This window comes from Galleria mellonella, unplaced genomic scaffold (assembly GCF_026898425.1).
Source record: "Galleria mellonella isolate WM207_F2 unplaced genomic scaffold, CSIRO_AGI_GalMel_v1 utg103, whole genome shotgun sequence".
NCBI classification, from domain to species: Eukaryota; Metazoa; Arthropoda; class Insecta; order Lepidoptera; family Pyralidae; genus Galleria; species Galleria mellonella.
In genome coordinates, this window is record NW_026441966.1 from 2,122,391 (window position 1) to 2,144,492 (window position 22,102).

General features: G+C 35.9%; 1 protein-coding gene across 2 annotated transcripts; it reads right to left on the minus strand.

Annotated features, from left to right (window-relative positions):
• Positions 1 to 782: 782 nt before the first annotated feature.
• On the minus strand, positions 783 to 21,744 carry LOC113509518 (transmembrane GTPase Marf). Of its 2 annotated transcripts, XM_052903045.1 has the most exons (16): positions 21,585 to 21,719; positions 21,336 to 21,379; positions 20,620 to 20,931; positions 15,125 to 15,251; positions 13,136 to 13,298; positions 11,997 to 12,227; positions 10,872 to 10,979; positions 9,716 to 9,866; positions 8,798 to 8,961; positions 8,278 to 8,430; positions 6,530 to 6,737; positions 5,061 to 5,293; positions 3,616 to 3,792; positions 2,584 to 2,780; positions 1,807 to 2,029; positions 783 to 923 (listed from the first exon to the last, which is right to left on the minus strand). In XM_052903045.1, exons 3-15 carry the CDS (start codon positions 20,819 to 20,821, stop codon positions 1,828 to 1,830), a joined length of 2,316 nt encoding a protein of 771 aa, XP_052759005.1. In that variant the 5' UTR covers positions 20,822 to 20,931; positions 21,336 to 21,379; positions 21,585 to 21,719; the 3' UTR covers positions 783 to 923; positions 1,807 to 1,827. The 2 variants fall into 2 exon arrangements, with proteins under 2 accessions (XP_052759005.1, XP_052759001.1); XM_052903041.1 differs by lacking the exon at positions 21,336 to 21,379 and having other exon boundaries at positions 21,585 to 21,744.
• Between the last annotated feature and the right edge of the window lie 358 nt (positions 21,745 to 22,102).

Here is a 22,102-nt window from a genome sequence, read left to right on the forward strand (position 1 = left end):
CTGTAACTCGATTGGGACGCATTGTCGATTGCAAATTATTATAAAGTATATTCATAGAGTATTCTAAATTTAGCAGAAATTATTGATTCCAATTCTAACAATATACAAATAACATATTTAAATGTAATGCCGATGGAATAGTTTCAACAATTGATGTGTACATCTAAACATTGATTTTACATTAGATCTAAACAAACATATAGTATAAATAAAATATGATCCATTGAAACTTTTAAGAGATCTCTTTAATTAAATTTCAGTAATATAGAGATCATAGTTGGTAGGTCAATAGTTGATCATTTGTTATTTTATAAAATCAGTATAAAGTAAAATAAGAATTATTAGGTATGCACCAAATAGATGTTATTCTGTCTTACTAATTATAAAATTTTAAAATAATTTATATTCTCACAAAAAAAAAAATATATATATATATGTATATGTATATATATATATATATATATGTATGTATATATATATAATTAAAACTTGATTTTAATTATATATATATATATATATATATATATATATATATATATATATATATAATTAAAACTTGTTTTTATTTACTCTATTTTGAGCATAAATTTTGTAATAAGTTTGTTCAAGGTCAAATTGATTTGATGCAAAAAATTTTTTGTATTTAAGTTTATTAGCACAACCATTCCATCGACAATACTAAAACATTCAGAATTGGGATCGTTCTCTATTGTGCGATGTATACAGCGGGCTGTGACGAGTCTGGCACGAATAAATTAAAATAAATAAATAAATCGCCCATACATAGCTATTTCAATCTACTGCTCGAGGCCGAACTGAACGCCGTTTGCGTGCCCACCGCTGGCGGTAAACAACGGCCGCGCGGTGTGGAGGCTGCCTAAGGAGAAGGTAAAGTTGCAGCTGCCCCCAACTCGTTAACTTGACTGGAATAGAAAAATATAATGGAATAAAATATCTTGCTTAAATAAAATTCTCGTATTAAAATGTTGCCACATTTAAGTGTACAGAGGGATGTTTATAGTTCACTTATTACCATCAGTTTACTTAGTTTCTTTACCACATTCTGTAAAATGGTTACTTTTAAGGGATAAGAGGTGAGAATGAAAAGGCAGGTCAGTTAGACAATGTTGATGAATACACCTGAAATTTAGCACGATGATATCATTCAAGGGGGGCCATATGGAAATCGACTTGGCAGGGTATATTGTTAGCAATAGGACTGGTATACATTTAAAAAAACCTTATGAGTATATAGGAGACCAGAGGGAGACTTTGTACAAAAGTCGATTGCTTGGGTACCTCTGTCCTATTCGTGTTTCAACTGTAAAGCAGTTGTGTTTGCATAGGTGTGTTTCGGTTTGAAGGGTGGGATATGGCGTGAATTTACTGGGTACAGAGGAATAACACCTGAATCCTCAAGAATGGCAACGCATGGGGGGGGGGGGGGTATCATGGGCGAAACAGTACACTGTGTTATGTCCATGGTACTGCTCATGTCTATAGGCGACGATTACCACTTTCCATCAGGTGGGCCGTCAGCTTGTTTGCCATTCTATGTTGTATAAAAAAAAAGAACTGATTCAAAAGGCGGCCTTATCATTAAGCAATTTTATCCAGACAACTTTTGAGTAGAGGACATTGAGAAAAAGACAAAAGGTAACATAGAAATTTAGCATTAAAAAAAAGGTAACATTGACAAATTCATAATTCAAAGAGAAATCATTAACTCTTGTAGAGGATGCGTTTAACAACAATAAATAGTGTCACATTATCAAGAAAGCTGAGGTCAAGGAAGATGGCACTGACCAGTGTGAGCTAGTTGCCCGCCTAGTTGTGCTTGAGGAAGGCGTCGTCGAAGAGCTCGAGCTCGTGGCTCAGGTAGTTGGCCTTGTTGCGCAGCTTCTTGGCCGACGTGGAGGCGTGCTCCAGCAGCTTGATCGCCTCGCGCACCTCGCCCAGCTCCTCGTCCATCTCCGTCGTCGCCTCGTTGATCAGCTGGCACAGGCGCGCGAACATCGTCGACAGCTCCCTGTACAAACGTTGCCAGCATTTATACGCGTCTATGGACTCATATCTATGCACTCCACGCATGAGGAGTGCAGTAAGGAAATTGTTTATTAAGAGAAGTTTAATAATTGTTAATTTAGCACTGCACGTACTAGATATACAGCTTGAAAAACCGACAACCAAACCGGAAGAAAGGTTCTCGAGTGCCGACCTTGTACGGGCAAACGCGATTTGATTCGGTTTCTAGCGTGAAGCAGTTGTGTTTGTATAACTGTGTTTTGGTTTGAAGGGTGGGATATGGCAGTAAATTTACAGGGTACAGAGGAATAATATACGAGTCCTCAAGAATGGCAATGCATGGAGGGGTATCATGGGCGAAACACTATACTCTGTTATGTCCATGGTACTGCTCATGTCTATAAGCGACGGTTACCACCTTCCATCAGGGGGACCGTCAGCTTGTTTGCCATTCTAAGTTGTATAAAAAAAAATCAAATCATAAAAAACAATATAGAGAGTGTTGATATACAGTAGAGAGAGGTGTGTTGTATGAACGTGGATGTGTGGGGCACTCACTGCTGGACCTGGTGGCTGCAGTTGGCGGAGGTGAGGTCGACGATGAGGCGCAGCTTCTTGCCGGCGTGCGCGACGTACTGCTGCTTGAAGACGCGCTCCTGCGCGCGCGCCGTCCACGTGCAGCGCTCGTACGCGTACAGCGCGCCGTACAGCGCGCCCAGCGCCGCCACCACGCGCCACCCCACCGTCTTCAGCAGCTGCGCACGTCCATTCGTTCATTGACACGGTACCTCCTCGTGCATTCCAAACAAAAATCCGGACGAGCAGCCGGTCCGCAACCTCGTGTTCTTTTTTTAAATTCAATTTTTATTTTTTTCTTTCTACTCACTTTTTTTTTAACTCTACTCACCCGCTCTTTAAAATATTCTTTTTTTAAATTCAATTTTTATTTTTTTCTTTCTACTCACTTTTTTTTAATTTAACTCACTTTACAATATTATTTATTTTTTATTTATTTTTTTTTCTTTCTCTTACTTTTTTTTTAACTCACTCACCTGCTCATTAAAATATTATTTTTTTAAATATTGTTTATTTGTCAAGCGAGTGAGCACTGAACCGCATTATTAATAATAATTGGTTACTGCTGTATGCTACATTTGCCTATATGGACAATTACTTATAATTTTGCTATGGCAAGCATGCTGTATTCTAATTTTGAAAAGTAAATATAGTAGTCATTATATACAGCAACTATTTAATAATAAATAGATAGTATGACTGAAAATTTTCATGTTACAAGGGTTGGTAACGTACGAACAATGCCTTTAGCATTTAAAGTATATATAGGTGGAGGAAGCCATTTTCAATTAATCAGACCATATTGCTTTATTTTCAGTATGTACAATCGTCTTCAATTTCGATTACGTCCGAAGCCAGAACAAAACCCAAAAATCGGTTTCAGTTGTTAAATGTGACAACTAGGATCAGACTGAGCCCAATCGTCTATATTCTTGTACGTATGTAATGTAAATTGGACTTTATTTTCTAAGCATCTTTTGGGCCATTGTGCGTATGACAAAAAAAAATATTTACAAGTCCAGAGAGCAGCAGGCCGCCCATGGTGCCCTGCGAGGTGAGCGCGCCGAGCGCGAAGCGGGACACCAGCCCCCACTCCTCGGCACTGAACGGACCCACGGCGCTCAGGGTTGTGGTTGTCCGGGACTCCAGCGGCTCCAGCGCCGGCGGCAGGCTCTTCACCGTCGGGGGGATCTAGCGGCGGAAAATTAAAAAATATTAACATTTTAAGCTCCCAATAGTTAAATCGATTTAGCAAAAGTCTTTTCCGTTACATTAGATCAATTATTATGCTAGTTTCTCTCTCTTCCCTTACGCTGGTCACAGGTATACTATCTTTTGTACCTCTAATCACATCTAATATCTCTATATGCTTCTATTTATGATTTGTAAAAAGCAAATAATATTAAGTGGATCTTAGAGAGGGTGTAAGGGACATACTAAAACAGTAAACTCAGACCATTTATTCAAAACTGAAAACCAGTGGAAATTCTTTACAGAATCAAAATTTTTTTCTGTAAAAATCATGTAATGTAAATAAAGAAATCATAATTTACAGTTAAATACTATGAAATACCCAAAAACAGCAATGTATTAAAGTCTTACCGCGACGCGTGAAATCAGCTATGTAAGGTCAACGCTCCAAGCGTACGAAAACTACCTACGAAGAAGCACCACTGACCACGCTATACCTACGTATCACGCGTCGTGTGGATTATAAAATTTCAAATACATTGCGCGGCGTTTTAAAACTAAGAATCGTTAATAATGTGGCTGTGGCGCATTCCCGGTGGGAAAGTAATCTGCCATCTGATTCAGACCATTCATTTGAATCAGCTGGTTTAGTTTTGGACAATTTGTTTACATCCTGTAATCTTTAAAACCAACATGCATACAAGAAACGAGTTATGAAAATACATGAAGCCAGAGATCTCTGTAAGGTTAGAGACCTTTGGCGATCGGTTCTCTCTGTCTTGTGGAGGCAAGCAGATTATTTGAGTCCATATATTTATTTATTTATTTATAGCAAAGCAACAGATTACAATACATTAATAAAATAAATATTACACAAAACGGCATTAAATTTGCACTCCAACAACTGCTCTGCATAACATTCGATATTATATACATTAAAAGAATGACGGCTATAAATTTAAAGTAACAAATTGGCAGCCTTAATGTAACATTGCAAGGATTGTTGAAAAATATCCTTGCATACATTGTTATATTTTCTGCACATGCGGATAATTGGATTGTGATACGATACATTATTATTACAAATCGGGATGTAAAATAATTTTTGAATCCTTTTTTACCCGTACGAAATGAAACAAGGCTCAACAATGTGCTACTGTCCCATTTATAATTTATTATTTTATAGAGAGTAATAAAATCAGATATGGATCTTCTATTTATAAGAGAATTATTTATAATATCTTGAATTTTAGGGGCGTGGTCCTCACCTGCGTATACTGCGGTGGGTTCTTGAGTGCGATCTTGTTCGTGTTCTTCCCGTTGAAGCGTTGTATGAGTGCCGTGATCCCGTACGAGAAGCGGAAGCGGAGGTCCTCCTGGAAGTCTGCGCACAGGTTGTCGCAGTTGAGCCGGTAGAGCACCTCGAAGGGCTGCTGGTGCGGCACGATGCAGGCGGCGGCCGCCGCGCGCTTGTGTTGCGGCAGGATGCTGTACATGCGCTCTGTAGGATTGAGTAGAGTCCGTTGGTAGAGTTCAACTGGTACTACCATCGTTTTTTTTAAAGGAAAGAATTATTTATTAACTTTTTCTTCTATTTCGGATATTCGAATTTTGGCTCGTATTGCTCCTAATCCAAACATCGAGATAATTCTAGCAAATGATTGTGTACGCATAAATGTAAGAACACTAGAGTTCTAGAAGAAATATTTTGGATATTATAAAAAAAAAAAACATTTACACACTGAAATGGTAAATATTGCTGAACAATTACTTAACAATAACTTAAGAGCTGCTACTGGCAATCACCAATATTTTGTAAATAAATTATTATTATTATTAAAAAAAAAAACCCTCATATCCTCTGTGTAGGTGTTAAAGATAGAAAATAAAAACACAATATAAATGGAAGGACATATAACAAAATTAAGTATCATTTAAATAACGAAAACATATTAAAAAGGCAGCGTTATCATAGACAACAACAGTGTAGGCTTAGATTACATAGATAGAGCATTAAGCCTCAAAAACAGGCCAACTTTTTATCAGCTAATTGTCAAATTAGTTGCCTCATTTTTTTTATCAATATATTATTTAATAAATAAAATGAGTGTTTACGTATTAAAAAGACACAGAATTTTTTTCAATTATAAAGGAATCGGACTCATAACTATTTATCATGTAAAATTGTATGAAAAATGTTCATCTAATGTATGTTGTAATACCCATATTCGTGCAATAAATGATTTTTTTTTATACAACTTAGAATGGCAAACAAGCTGACGGTCCACCTGATGGAAAGCGATAACCGTCGCCTATAGACATGAGTAGTACCATGGACATAACAGAGTATACTGTTTCGCCCATGATACCTTCCATGCGTTGCCATTCCTGAGGACTCAGGTGTTACCCAGTAAATTCACGCCATATCTCACCCTTCAAACCGTAACACAGTCATGTGTCACGAATGGGACAGAGGTACCCGAGCAATCAACTTTTGTACAAAGTCTCCCTCTGGCTTCAGAATGAGGTGACTATTGGAATCGACAAGTTATGAAATATAAACCTCACTGTGGTTCATATAAGGCCGGCTTTTCAACCATTAATTCTGTAACTGCAATACAAAACATGTAGAGATACATCACTCTGAAACACGAATGGGACAGAGGTACCCAAGCGATTGACGTTTGCACAAAGTCTCCTAGCAGTCTGGTAGTGATGCGGTGTATGTATGCAGTACCGGCCATGTCGCGCTGCGCGAGGTCCATCTCGTGGCCGATGTCGGTGGAGAGGCGCAGCTTGAGGCGCTCGCCGAGCCCGGCCTCCACGTGGCGGTGCAGCGCGCGCTTGTACTGCTCCAGCGCCGCGCGCTCGCTGCGGAACGGCGCCTCGAACTCGCCCACCAGCGCCGACAGCCGCCGGATCTCCTGGCTCAGCGTCAGCGACACCTGCACACGGACGCGCTCTACCTTATCCACGCTGGCTACGCGACATACCTTAGCATAGCCTTTTCGAAAAACCCCATACTGTAGTCTCTAGGGAACACCTCGACAGAGGGCAGAGGGACTACCATGAAATGTTTTCCGAAATTTCGGATCCGAACGAAACAAAAATTTGATGCTTATATGATAGGTTTTTTTTTTTCATTTAAGAGTTTCCTCTTGTCGGTGCAACTAATTCATGCATCTTCCTCCAGCCAGCTCTATCCCAGGCTTCTAGTCAGCGATCAGAGGGTGAAATATCGGTCTTTGAACTGCGGTGCAGAAAGCAAGATGGAAAACTACTGCACTATAATCCCATAAGTAGCAACTAATATGATAGGTACCATTTAAAAATATTAAAAATGCTAAAATATCGTTCCTTTGAACTTTTATGGTAGGATTTATGACAAACAAAATGTTAAGCTCCATTTACAGGGTCGATTTCGGTACGAACAAAAACACGAAATTGAGCTCGAAAATTTGGAATTTCATTTCATAGTAGACCCCCTGATTCTACAGCCTGAGCGTTCACGGAAGAAAATTCCTTTGAGACCACACTGTACGTTATATAGGTTCAAGTGTGTGAAAATTAATTTCCTGTCGATGGCTAACGGTGCGACGATAAAAAGCATCATTTCAAACAATTCCTCAGAACACAATCTGTTATACAAGTGGTTGTTTTTATGAATGAAATATTTAGAAATGAGGCAGTCATCTTATTACTTTCCACCGTTTCGACCGTTTATTAAACTCATCGTGTATCTGTCTGTAAATTTCCACCATTTTTCTGTATTTCTCGCGGATTTTGCCTGTGTATGGTGATTTATTTATTTAAACATTAATGCACAGTAAAATTCTATGTACATATGGCGGACTTAACACCGGACGGTGTTCTCTACCAGTCGACCATTGGGCGAACAGAGAAATACGTAGGCGGTGCATTATTGCATAGAGGAAAAATAAAGCAATACTTGATAAATCCAACCGTACAATCCACTTCTGGCGTTATACCATGTTGACATATAGTCCTTCTAGGAAACTGACGTAGTTTTTTTTTTTTACAACACAGGGGGCAAACGAGCATGCGGCTCACCTGATGGTAAGTGACTACCGCCGCCCACGGTCACCCGCAACACCAACAGCATTGCAGGTGTGCTGCCGGCCTTTTAAAAAGGAATATGCTCTTTTCTTGAAGGTTATGTTGTCGTATCGGTTCGGAAATACTGCTACTGGAAGTTGATTCCAAAGAACAGTTGTGCGTGGAAGAAAGTGCCTCGAAAAACGCACGGTGGAAGACCGCCACTCGTCCAGATGATTGGGATGAAACTTTAGTTTGTGGCGGGTTGTACGGTGGTGAAAATCAGCAGCAGGTATCAATCCGAACAATTCCTCAGAACACTCCCCATGATAAATTCGGTAGAAGATGCACAGAGATGCAACATCTCTGCGCAGTTTCAGTGGGTCAGGACAGTAAGGCGTTGACTATCGATAAATTGCTTGTCTATACCTTGTGCTCGACGCTCTCGACCATGCGGTTGATCTTGTCCTTCATCTGGCGCGTGATTGTGGTGAGCTGCTCCTCCACCGCAGACAGCTGTTCGTGTAGGATGCGCTGCTTCTCCACTTTTGCAGTTTTCTGCTCCGTAGCGTTGTTGTACACCTATTAAATGTATTATTATATCAGCCTTTAATTTTCCAATTCTAAACATAAGCCTACCCCTTGGGGGTTTTCCCAGTAGTTGCCATGCTTGGCGGCTGGACTGGCAACCGCAGTTAGGCTTTAGAGATGTTTTAAGAGGAACGCTGTTGCCCATACCTCGCCTTTCCTTAGTCGCCTCTTATCACACCCACGAGATAGGAAGGAGTGGTCTATTCTATGGTGGGACCACACAGCCTTAAAAATATGTAACTAATGCTATTAAATGCAGTCTTTCAATTCACACATAAAACAAAACTAGTAAAAAAAAATCTTGTATCGGATTCAATCTTCAGCCAACGGAAGCCATATTGGACATATCTTCGCGTACCAGTTCGAGGGCGGCCATGACGTCACCGGCGATGTTCTTGCCACGGCGCGAGTGCTGCGCGAACTTGGTACGCACAGCCGACTTGCTGATGCACTCCTCGAACTTGCGCTCGAAGTCCACGAACTCGAAGTACCGCACCTGGTGGCCCTCCGCCATGATCGGCGCTGTTACACACAAAATGCCATATCATAAATAATTATGTTAGAGCCTAGATGGTCGGGTATAACGCGGTTTCAGAGAATCTCTCACGAATGCTGAAGTTATGCAATGAGCTTCCTATCGAGGTTTTCCAAGAGACTATAGTGTAGTGTTCTTTAAAAAAGATGTAAAGAGGTTTCTTCAGGGTTGGCATTGCGTGCGTAGTTTTGAGAATTCATAACCCTTAATCATGAGTCAGGCTATTACATTAAGATACGATGTTTGTTAATGCTAATCTCCAAAAGAGCACAACAGATTTTAATCAAATTTTGTAAAGTGATCATTTACTTTTTTTTCTATACAACTTAGAATGGCAAACAAACTGACGGCCCACCTGATGGAAAGTGGTAACCGTCGCCTATAGACATGAGCAGTAGCATGGACATAACAGAGTATACTGTTTCGCCCATGATACCCCCCATGCGTTGCCATTCCTGAGGACTCAGGTGTTATTCCTCTGTACCCTGTAAATTCACGCCATATCCCACCCTTCAAACCGAAACACAGCCATGCAAATACAACTGCTTCACGGTAGAAACACAAATGGGATAGAGGTACCCAAGCAATTGACTTTTGTACAAAGTCTCCCTCTGGTTACTCCAATTTGAGATATAATAGGGCAGGTTTTATTACTATAAGAAAAAATAGATCTGATAGGTGGCGATAGCAGGCAAACCAACGTCCGCGGGTCAGCTAGTGTAATGTAAAATAGTAACTCACAGGAGACGGGCTTCTCCCTTTCGCGCATGCGCGTCAACAACGCCTCCTTGGCGGAGATGAAGAAGATGCGATCCTCCGCCTCCTTGGGCGTGCACACGCGCAGCTCGCTCGCCAGGAAGTCCACGCAGCGGTTGGCGTGCTGCGTGCGCACCTGAAATAAACATTCGAGATTTTCGTTTGTGAAACATGGCTATAAATTAATGCAGACACATACAATATAATTTTCTTCGACATATTTAGCCTACACGGCATACAAAAATAGGTAGATATACACAGATAGCTCAAAACTATACATATAATTTTATACATTTTACATTATTTTCACTGGTACCTTTCCTGCATTGGATTACCCAAATTAAATTATTTTCTCTCTAACAACACCGAGTTGGCTGGAAGAGATCTCTTTCAGAGATAAGTCCTCCCTTGCTAACAAGTTGTTACACTAATCGTCGTTATATATATATATATATATATATATATATATATATATATATATATATATATATATATATATATATATATATATATATATATATATACAATTGCAAATCATTATTTTTTAAATGCATCTAAAAACATGTCAGGCAAGAGTTAAAAAACAGTATCATAATGAAATAATGTTAATAAGTATAAATAAATATTAATTTCGTTCAAATTTTATCATTTATATATGTATTCATAATATATATTGTAATAGTATTTATCGGTTAAGAATTGTTTTAGTTTATATTTAAATATATTAATTGGTGAATCTAATACATAAAGTATACTCTCTTTTGTGAAGTGTCTGGAATGTAGATATTCAAATCTTGAATAAAAATATAAAGATTGGACAATGAGAAAAACGTAATGTATGCTATGTATGCGAGATAGACAGGTAGGAAAATGATGTACATGTTAGCGGGCTACAGTGACTTAGCAGGTCTTTTTATATCATGTTTATAATAACAAATTAGCTAACAGCCAACCTGATGGAAAGTGGTAAGGAGTTTTGAACAAAAAAAAATTAAAATATTTTCATTACATTTTTTTAAATCAACATTTGCATATTTGGTTATATGTGTATGCATGTGTCTGTGTGTGTGAGTAATTGTAAATGTGTATGAGTACATGTGTATGTACTTGTATAATTTCGATATCATTTATACATACAAACCTGTTCTAAATATTCTGGCTCGGATGCCGACGCGTCCCATCTGTTGTTCAATATGAAAATATTTGGTTGCGATATTTTTGTCGATACTTTGTGAAAGAAATTTTTCTCCTGGAAAAAGAAAACCTGATATTAATGTCTCATGTTTTTTCCAATTGATCACATGATGGTCTCATAACCGTCGCAATTAAAACTTGGTTTTACAAAAAACATAAAATTTTGTCTATACTATTCACTATATATCGATGGTTAAAGGACCTATTAACATAGACAAAATATTAAAGGTGTCACAGAAAATATACAAATTCTACATTCATTCCAAACACGATGAAACTAAAAGTACATTAAAATACTTTTAATATAAACGACCAGCTGTTAACAGTAAAACATTCTCTTTTTGATTGGCTATAGTCATAGACAAGGTTGTCTTTGAGTTCACTCAATATGGTGTGGTTACATGTCGTGCAATATTAAAAAAAAAAAAACTCAATATATAGCTGAAATAATTATTTCTCTATATAAAAAAATTATAGGAAAAAAATTATAAAAAAATATAGTTATATAACTATTTTTTTTCATATTTTTTTATATGTCGAAAGCTGACGTTTATAAAATAGTTATTTTATAAACGTCGGCTAGGAGGTTACGATAGTTAGACCGAAGTTAAACTTTGGTGATGCTTAAAGAGGGATGTTGCTACCCATTTCGACCATAAAGTTCCCTTAGTCGCCTCTCACGACACCCACAAGAAAGAAAGGGGTAGCCCATTTTATACCGAGACCATGCGGTGGTATCAAATAAATACTTAGTGTACATCCCGGTGAATCTCAGACACACTATGTAATGAAAATTGGACTCTCTTTTCCGCGGTTAGCCTCTCATTTGGGCCATTGTGTGTCGAGTTGTGGCTAGTACAGCCAGCTCAGCTACATTCAGAAACACATAAGCTTTCTAGAATCTTCACAGTGATCACGGAGCAACTACACCATTCCAAGGATGTCTAAATGTTGAGGGGCCACAGCTTCACATTCCAGGATTAGGTATGCAGCCGTTTCTTTGGCGTCAAAACAGCCTCGACATAGAGGGCTGTTTGTGGCTCACAACACTAATACAGACACTCGAACGTACCGTAACCATGAGCGTGGACTCGGCGTTCGCGACTAGCACGAACACGTCCGCGTCGAGGCAGTACTGGTCGATCCAGGTGTCAAGGTTGGGCGTGACGTCGACGCCGGGGCTGTCCACTAGTACGACGTCGTCCCGCAAGAGGGCGCACAGCTCGCGCGGCCAGTACACGTGCACCAGCGAGCACTCCTGCAGCCGCGACGCGCACAGCGCGTGCCCCAGCTGACTCACTGACTGCAATCATTCACAATTTAGATTACAAGTGCCATTCAATCATTCTAATCGCCTGATTTTCGTACAAATTTACCTGTTTTTTTTTTATAACACAAGAGGCAAACGAGCGTGCGGCTCACCTAATGGTAAGTGACCACCGCGACACATGATCACCCGCAACACTAGAGGCATCGGAGGTATGCTGCCGGCCTTTAACCCTTTTTTGCATAATGGTGGAAATTTCCATCATAACATTGAATGCCCAAAAATTATATAAAACAAGTTCACTTTAAATTGATCGTGTCTGGATACCTTTTTAATGTCTATTGCAGAAAAAAAACCATAGCTGGAAAATTTATTTTTTTAATCATTTTTCCTTTAATTATGAACATGAATTATGTCACCTTGATTTATTTCATCAATAAAAAAAAAATCATGCAAAGGGTTTAATAGTGTTATGAGAAACTTGACAATAAACATCTGGGGCATAACAAAATTAACCCGACCAAGAATTGAACCATGGACCTTATTATGACACGCAAAGCAATGTGTCTACCATTGCGCCGCCATGGAGATTGTCTCGCATCTATATGACAAATGTATCTTCTGCTAGATCTAGACCTAGGAGCACTGTTTGTGAGTTAGAAATTTAAATATACACACATGTACTATATTATGGGTTGGTAAAGGTTATAGGCTACTTTATATTCCGGTCACGCCGACCAAGCCGCAGGTAAAAGCTAGTAAACAATAAATAAATGATTTCCACAAACACACAGGAGGGTATCATGGGCGAAACAGTATACTCTGTTATACCCATGGTACTGCTCATGTCTATAGGCGACGGTTACCACTTTCCATCAGGTGGGCCGTCAGCTTGTTTGTCACTCTAACTCAAAGGTCACTAGTCAAGTATGTCCTATATCTACCTGGACATTGAGTTTCTCCTCTGATCCATCTGTGCGAAGGAATGCTTCGTCTGTATCGGAGCCCTCCACTTGGAGGAAGCAATTGGTCGTGTGCCCGATACCGCTCGGTAAAATCTTGTCGTGTAACATGGCATTTATAACTGTGCTTTTACCATTGCTTGTCCTATAAATAATAAATAAAATAAAACAACTTTAATACAAATTTAATGCAAATAAACTCATTTTTTTCTACTCAAAAACCATCGTTGTGTATCTTTTTTTTTTTTTTATATACAACATAGAATGGCAAACAAGCTGACGGCCCACCTGATGGAAAATGGTAACCGTCGCCTATAGACATGAGCAGTACCATGGACATAAGAGAGTATACTGTTTCGCCCATGATACCCCCCATGCGTTGTCATCCCTGAGGACTCAGGTGTTATTCCTCTGTACCCAGTAAATTCACGCCATATCCCACCCTTCAAACCGAAACACAACTATGCAAACACAACTGCTTCACGGTTGAAACACGAATGGGACAGAGGTACCCAAGCAATCGACTTTTGTACAAAGTCTCCCTCTGGTAAAGTGGCACTCTAAGTGGCATTTAAAAGTCAGACTCTACACTTAGAATATACTTATGAAATTGCATTACAACTAATTTTTAAGTCAAAAGATTTGTTTTTAAGTAAAAGGCGAACAATTTATTAGAAGGGAATATCTGAATTAAGTATTTTTTTAAATGTTATAAATGCTGAATAATTTATATTCATCCTCCTTGATCACAATATAATCAATTTTTTTATTTAACAATCAATTATAACATATATATGTATGTTTATATTAATATATATGTTTATATATTATTATAAACATACATAACGTATGTATGTTTGCTGTCGCCGTTCGTAATGTCACGTATGGGCACCACAGAATATCAGCGCTGTAGCAATTAAATTGCTGCAGCACATACTGAGTGGTGACCACGTTGGCAATAATATATGTAAAGTTTTTTTTTTAATTCATAATTTATGTAACTTTTTGTTGTTGTCAATAAATGTTTTCTTTCTTTCTTTCTTCTATATGTAAGTTAATTAATCCAAGTACACGTGATGGACTTCCTCTGTCTAACTGGTTTATGATATGAGGGCCTACCATGAAATGTTTTCCGAAATTTCGGAGCCAAACGAAACACAAATTTGATGTTAAAATCACATAGTACGTGCCGTTTGGAAATATTAAAAATGTTAAAATATCGTTCCTTTGGACTTTTATGATAGGATGTATGATGTACGAAATGTTAAACTCCATTAATAGGTCCAATTTTGATATAAACAAAAACACGAATTTGAGTCCGAAATTTCGGAATTTCATTTCATAGTAAACCCGCTGATACTGTATAGTAATTTGTGTTCACACAAATTCATTATTTGTATAGTTGAGTTGAGTTTCTTGCCCATTCATGGCTGAAATTGCGTTCCGAATGGGCGGTAATGAAAAAAGGACAATTCAAAAATCCTTAAATCTAAGTTCACTTGAATAAAAATATTTCTTTCTTTCTGATACGCTCAGCATCATAATGTTTAAAGTGCAAAACAAAGTGCAAAGCATTTCAAGTGTTACGTTCGCCACAACAGCAACTGTCGACAAATGCCGCCAACAGGGGGAAAAGGGAATATTAGTAATGGGGTCTAACACCCCCATTGCTAACAATATACCCTATCATGTCAATCTCCACACGATTTCCCCTGGAAACTATCATGGTTAATTCTTGAATTCGTCACCATAGACTAACTTATCTACTTTCATCCTCACCTATCTATCATCTTTCACTGATGGCCCGCCATCGTATTTACCATTCTATCCTCACCCATTAAAACAACGCCGCCAACAACTTGCATTAAAAATCATAAATATGTCGTAATTATTATTTTTTACTTGAAGCAGTCAATAAAAAAAATCAAAATAATGTATTAATTAGATAGTAACAGAGAAATAAATATTAACCTGCCGAAAAATGCAACCTTCATGTGATCCCGTTTGAGTACTTCCCGTATAGCCTGAACTTTGCTGATGTACGCCTCCACATTGGCGACATCTTGTGGAGTTGCGATGCCTTTGTCACCCGATATAGCTGTAAGAGATTGTTTATAGCGATAAAACCACCTTTAATAGTGCACTTCCTGAATTAATAAAATATATATAAAAAACATATATTATATATAAAAAGACACATATATCACTAATAGTAATTAATAAATAAAATAAAAATTAAAAGTCTATTTTTTGCATATTATATTCTTGTGAACTTATTATTAAAATAAAAATAACAATAAAATAATAACTATAATAATTAACTGTCCACTGATGAACATAAGTTTCCCCCTTAGGGCGGGGGGATTGCCAGTAGCTGTCCCGCTTAGCAGGGTCGGCAACAGCAATTAGGCTTTGGAGTTGTTTTAAGAGGGACGCTGCTGCCCATCCCTCGCCGTCCCTTAGTCACCTCTTACGACACCCACGGGGAAGGAAGGGGCAGCCTATTTTATGCCGGGACCAGACAGTAAAATTATATCTATACTAATATATAAAGCAAAAGAGTTTGTTTGTTGAACATGCTAATGTCTGGAACTAGCAATAGGATTTCAAAAATTTTTGAACCACTTAATGGCTCATTTCTTGAGGAACGTTATAGTTTATACATCACGATACGACCACAGGTGACGCCGCGGGATACAACTAATACTGATATGACAGGGGGGAAAGGGATTGTTAGTAATGGAGACTGAGAATCCTATTGCTAGCAATATACCCAACCAGGTCGACGTCCTTACGGTTCTCCCTGGAAACTATCATGGTTAATTCCTGATAAATTCATCATGATGGGCTAACTGGCCTGTTTTCATTCTCATCTATCACCCTTCACTGGTGCTCCGCCAGCGTATCCCGTTAGCGCAGGCGGGGTTACCATACCATTTTCACCCATCAAAAAAAAATACTGATATGACAGATATGATACTAGTTACAGCTAAAAAACAAGCTTATTAGCCTAGTTACTTGTTTATCTGGGATATTTAGTAAAAATTTTGGCAAGCGTTTTTATCAATAGAACAATAAACAAAAGGGACAAGTTGTTAGAATAAAAAGGTCTTATGTTATTACATATATTATCGACAATGACGTAATCAACACGTTTGACCGTTTTATTTTTAAAATACTAATTTCATTAAAAAGACATGCCAAGAATCTGGAGATTGTCAGCACTTTTATAAGCATGCCAAGATTTTTTACTAAATATGCCAAGTAAAAAAAAAAAAACAATTTAGATATACACAATTATAATATAAATATTGATTTTAGTTTTTTTTTTTTTCATATAACTTAGAATGGCAAACAAGCTGACGGCCCACCTGATGGAAAATGGTAACCGTCGCCTATAGACATGAGCAGTACCATGAACATAACAGAGTTTACTGTTTCGCCCATGATACCCCCCATGCGTTGCCATTCCTGAGGACTCAGGTGTTATTCCTCTGTACCCAGTAAATTCACGCCAAGTTTGATTCGAAAGGTTTAATTAAAAAAAAAAAAAACCCTCCATTAAATGGTACTGTTCTATACATGTCTATACAATATACTCTGTTATGTCCATGGTACTGCTCATGTCTATAGGCGACGGTTACCACTTTCCATCAGGTGAGCCGTCAGCTTGTTTGCCATTCTAAGATGTTTAAAAAAATTTAATGGCTGGTATATTATGAAATATGATATGCAATATAAACCCAATTGTTAAATAAAATGTCTAGGTTTACTTTGGACTATTTGTTTTAATAAAAATATGCTTAAAAAAATAATTAATATAATACATTACAATATAGAATTAAATAATAATATAAATATGTAAATATATACTGCAAAAAAAAACAGTGCATTTCATTTATTACGACCTTGTAAGGACCATTTAGCTATAGCAATGTTTCTAAGTGCCTTAAATTTAAAGCATACTTAAGGACACAATTCAAGTGGTTAGCGACTTTGGATGTAACACCAAGTTCGGATGTTTTTTTTTTTTTATTTTTTTTTATACTATTTTCAAAGAATCCTTTGTAACAAATTCTTAGAAATGCCATGATTTTGCGACTGGAATCTAAACAAAGAGCTTTCTTATTTTTTGTTTACATCCACACAAATGGTCAGCAACTACGGTAACTTTTACCTTTTGTTTACGTATTAGCTAGGTAGGTAGGTGAACGAAACGTGAACATTTCTGAATAAAATTATGGTAAAATTTTGAATAAACTTTTGAAGTATGGCTCGCAGACCCTTTTACCTGTAACAACTTCTGAATACACCTATCCCCCGATTTACACGGTAGATATGTTCCTGAGAAAAACGTGTAAATCGAAAATTAAAAATTTTCAAGTTAAAACCGTGTAAATCGAAAAGCTTGCAGAAAATGCATAATTTTGCTATTTAACAGTTGTAATTTTTTTCAATATTTTTAGGTGTACACAGAAATAAAAATAAATGCATTGACAGGTTAAAATATGTAATATATTACGGAAACACTGTTAATATATGGACACACTGGACTGGATGAATACACTGGAATATTTAATTGTGTATATATTATATATGTATGTGTATGTATGTATGTATGTTATGTATATATTTAATTGTGTATATATTATATATGTATGTGTATATATGTATGTATGTATCTATATATGTTTGTATATGATAATATTTATATAATAGTGCGCCACCTACTCTTTGTCTTTTTCTCAATGTCCTCTACCCAAAGGTTGTCTGGAAGAGATTGCTTAGCGATAAGGCCGCCTTTTGTATCACTTCTCATTAATATTTACTGTATTTGTTATTTCTCTTTTTACTTGGTGCAATAAAGTGTAAATAAATAAATAAATAAACACTGTTTTTTATTTAATTACAATACATTAAACGATCCAAAATTTCGATTTTAGCATTTAGTAGAGTGCGATAAAAACAAAAAAAAACTTATTTGGAAAACCGTGTAAAAGCGAAAACGTGTAAAACAAGTACCGTGTAAATCGGGGGATAGATGTATATTACTGTAAAGAAATTACAGTGATCTTCATCGTCGTTATACCTGAAACCTACTATAATAGGAATGGCAGACTTGACTAGACCCAAGTTTTACTGTTTACTAACAAAATCTTGTACATCCTTCAGTACATAGTTCAGTACACAATTATGTGGTATTATAGTATTTTTTATTTTATTAAGAGGAAAATTGATTTTTAAAAAAATATTCTTAGTAATTACTTATTTATATTAGCGTGAGCATTGCGTCTGAGCATCTTTCCCTAGATAAGCAAAATATTATATTTTTTGCCTTGCTACGATCGACTGGACTAATAGTCGCGATTGACCAGTCGATCGCGATCACTGCTCTATATACTCTTTCAAATAAAAACTACCAAAGACGCTAACTTTCATGTATATATTTACGTAAATAATGAATATCCACAGATGTTTAGATTATGCATAATACTTGATTACAAACACTGCTACGTAATTTACATGATATCTATGTTATATAAGTAAACACAAGGTATAATTATTTTATGTAATTGATTGATAATGTTAACATATCAAACACTATTGACTGGAAGCTGATAGTAATAAAAAACATATTTCAAAGCTAATTAATAAAAAGAATCCATTTATATGTGTAATGAAAAAACAATGTAAATTTGATATATATATATATTATTAATTGAAAAATATATTTATTATTGTTATTCAATTTAATGCTTTTCTTTAAGATTATACATAATTGTAAGCACAATGTACTTTGTTTTTTAAATAAATGACTTATGCCCTTTTCATTGATATTCATAATTTTCTTAGTAGTACATTTATTACATGTTTATTTATAAACGTGATAACAAATGAGACAATTTGCTTATGTGGTCTAACTACTTTCTACAGCACACGCCTAAGCAATAATATGTTTATTATGTAAACAACTCCATACTTTGATAGTGACATCAGTAACAGTTCCAAAGGTTTTATCTAAAGATAATGAAATAAAGTTACATGAAAATTTATAATCATGTTTTAACCACTCATAAGAAAATGTATATTAATATATCCATATGTTTATATTTACAAACTCATTGTTGATTGTTGATTTTATAATAAATACATTTATAAAAATAATAAAAATAGTAAATTTTAAAGAGAAGATCTATTTATGACCTTCATCATCATATCAGCCATCAACCATCCACTGTTGAATATGAACCTCCCCCTATTTATGACTCTATCTTCTCATTATTTCAAATCAGATAAGACCTTGAAACTAAGCCTAACACATATTTAAACCAGGTCATAATAAAATTCATATAATTATATGGTATACACAAACTTTACAAAGAGAATGTTGGGCCTTAAACAAAGAAATGTCAGCATCTTGTTTGGTATAACAAAAGGCCATTGGTACTGAGATCTGTATACCTACACATAAGATAAAGGTGTCAAGATAAAGATAAAATCTATTAACAAAAACCAATATTTAAGTATCAATGCATGCAATGGCACAATGTTAGTTTATAGTTTAAATAATAATCATGTATTTCATTTCTGTAATGTTACAGTGGACTTCGACTATAACTATGATGAAGGGACTACTGTAATTTCTTCATTATATCTGAAAGTTGTTACAGGCAAAGACATATAGGAATCATACATATTCAAAAGTTTAGTAAACACAGTTGCTATGCAAAATATCACTTTTGTAACTGAAGCATACATTTAATTCCGAACCATACACACTGACCTACACCTACCTAGCTAATATGTATCTATAAACAAGAAGTAAAGGTCACCATAGTTACTGACCATCTATGTTGATGTAAACAAAAGATAAGGAAGCTCTTTAGAGTCTTTGGTGGCCAACTCTAGTTCTAATATCTGCATAGGATTTTTAAGAATTTGATATAAATGGTTCATTATAAACAGTCAGTACACCTAAATTTGATATTACATCTAAAGTCCCTACAGCCATTAAAATTTCATACTAAAGAATACTTTAAATTCAAGGGACTTAACGAGTTATCGCTATATCTAAATGGTAGCCTAATCCAAGGTCCTAATAAATGATCCATTGTATTTTCAACCTCAGAAAATAAATTTAAAAATAAATTAAAATATAAAAAAAAAATACAAATTCTAAAATCATTGAATATAATGTCACAATGTCCCATTTGTGTGGTAGAGTACATCTTGTCAAAGGAGAACTATTTAAAATCAATGCAACTAAAGGAAATGCAAAGAAGTTACTTCTATCATTTCACAGATTAATTAGATCTGTTAACATTACCATAATAATGTTGTTTATTATTAAAATGAATAGATACAGTTTTGATGTGATTCAGAACTATATTCACTATCTTGTGTTACTTATCTATATCTTATGTTTCAATTAATTAATCTTTTTACTTTAAAAACACATCACTTACCATGCATGAATGTGACTGCATCTTTAACATAGTCATCAATCTCAACAAATATATCATTGATCTTCTTTTTGGCCCTCACAAATATCTGCAGAGGAGAGTCCACATTGGGCATGTTGACACGGACGGCGCCATTGAGCGTAGCAACATTGTGGGGCCCGTCGCCAGCCATCATTGACATGGTACGGTTAACATATGCAGCCATACGGGAAGGAAAGACGCACGTTTGTCGTTAGCTGAACCTTATGCCGGACAATGCCAACAATATAGTCAACGTACCACTCCTACAGTTCAAACACAACATGCAGTGGGTGACTGCAACAGAAACATAACAGGCATAAACACAAATCACTGTGCATATTCTAAATAAAAGCCTTGTGCTTATAATAATCATAACAAGCTAGAGAAATTGATAGTGTATTATTAACAGAGTGATACAGAAAAAAAAAATATGTGGAAAATAATATAAAGAATAACAAATGACATGCTAAAATAATAACAAGATCGAAAACGTCCAAACCAACGCTAGTGAGGTTGATTTGGGGACTTATTAAACGACACCATTGTTCCAACTGTGGTACAAGAGGTTATGTTGATTGGCGTTCAGATTTGTGTAGCTACAGTAACAACAAAGTTAAAACATCGAAACAAAAAGGAGCAAAGGTGTCTCCAAGCCAAGTATTAACCAATAAAGCATGATCTTTGTAAATAAAATGCACCTTATCATCTCGTTGCATCATCGAAATCTGCGCATCCCTGCAGACTGAACCGCGTGAAAATTTGTATTAACATTAACAATAATTAAAATGTTTGTTCATTATAATATAATAAATAAAAATATATTACGATGTAAAACAACTGACAGCCGCTAAATTTTGTCCTAAATTTTGGTAAAAGTAATTAGTTAATTAACCCAAGCAAACGGAAATGAAAAATGTAGGAATTACAAAATAATAAAATTTACGTACCTAGGTTTATACCAACATTTTAAATAAATCTATTTTTCGTTTATTTAAAACTATTTTTAGTATTTTTCGACATTAATACGAATAAATTTTTTCATTTACAATTTTTTGTTTTCAATTTTCTATAACACGAATTGACGGAAAAAGTTTGTTTTCTATTAAATTTTGTGTATTGAATTCTTATTACGTGATTGGTTTACAGGATGACTGATTAAAATTCACGTCCAATGATTGGTATTTTTTTTGTATTGACAATCCGTCGACTAACAACTGAAGGGCTGTTTACATTGTATTTAGTGATATTAGATTAGTCACTTATCATGTTTAATAATAAAAGATAACTTGATTATTTAATACATTAAATAGAGTACGTAAATCCTACGGATGTCAATACACTGCTTTAAAATGTCACATTAATTACAAATTAATTAAATTATCATATATTTGATTTTATTAAATAAAAGTTTAACGAATTTTTAATTATTATTTATATCATTAATCTAAGATAAACCGTTTCTCTC

Excerpts from the sequence above, each read along its gene's own strand:
- LOC113509518 (XM_052903041.1), bottom strand. The coding sequence starts at position 20,821 with ATGGCTGCATATGTTAACCGTACCATGTCAATGATGGCTGGCGACGGG. Across the intron at positions 15,252-20,619 it reads TGCAGTCACATTCATGCATG|CTATATCGGGTGACAAAGGC; the intron begins GTAAGTGATGTG and ends AATCTCTTACAG. Across the intron at positions 8,962-9,715 it reads AAGGGAGAAGCCCGTCTCCT|CGCCGATCATGGCGGAGGGC; the intron begins GTGAGTTACTAT and ends TGTGTGTAACAG.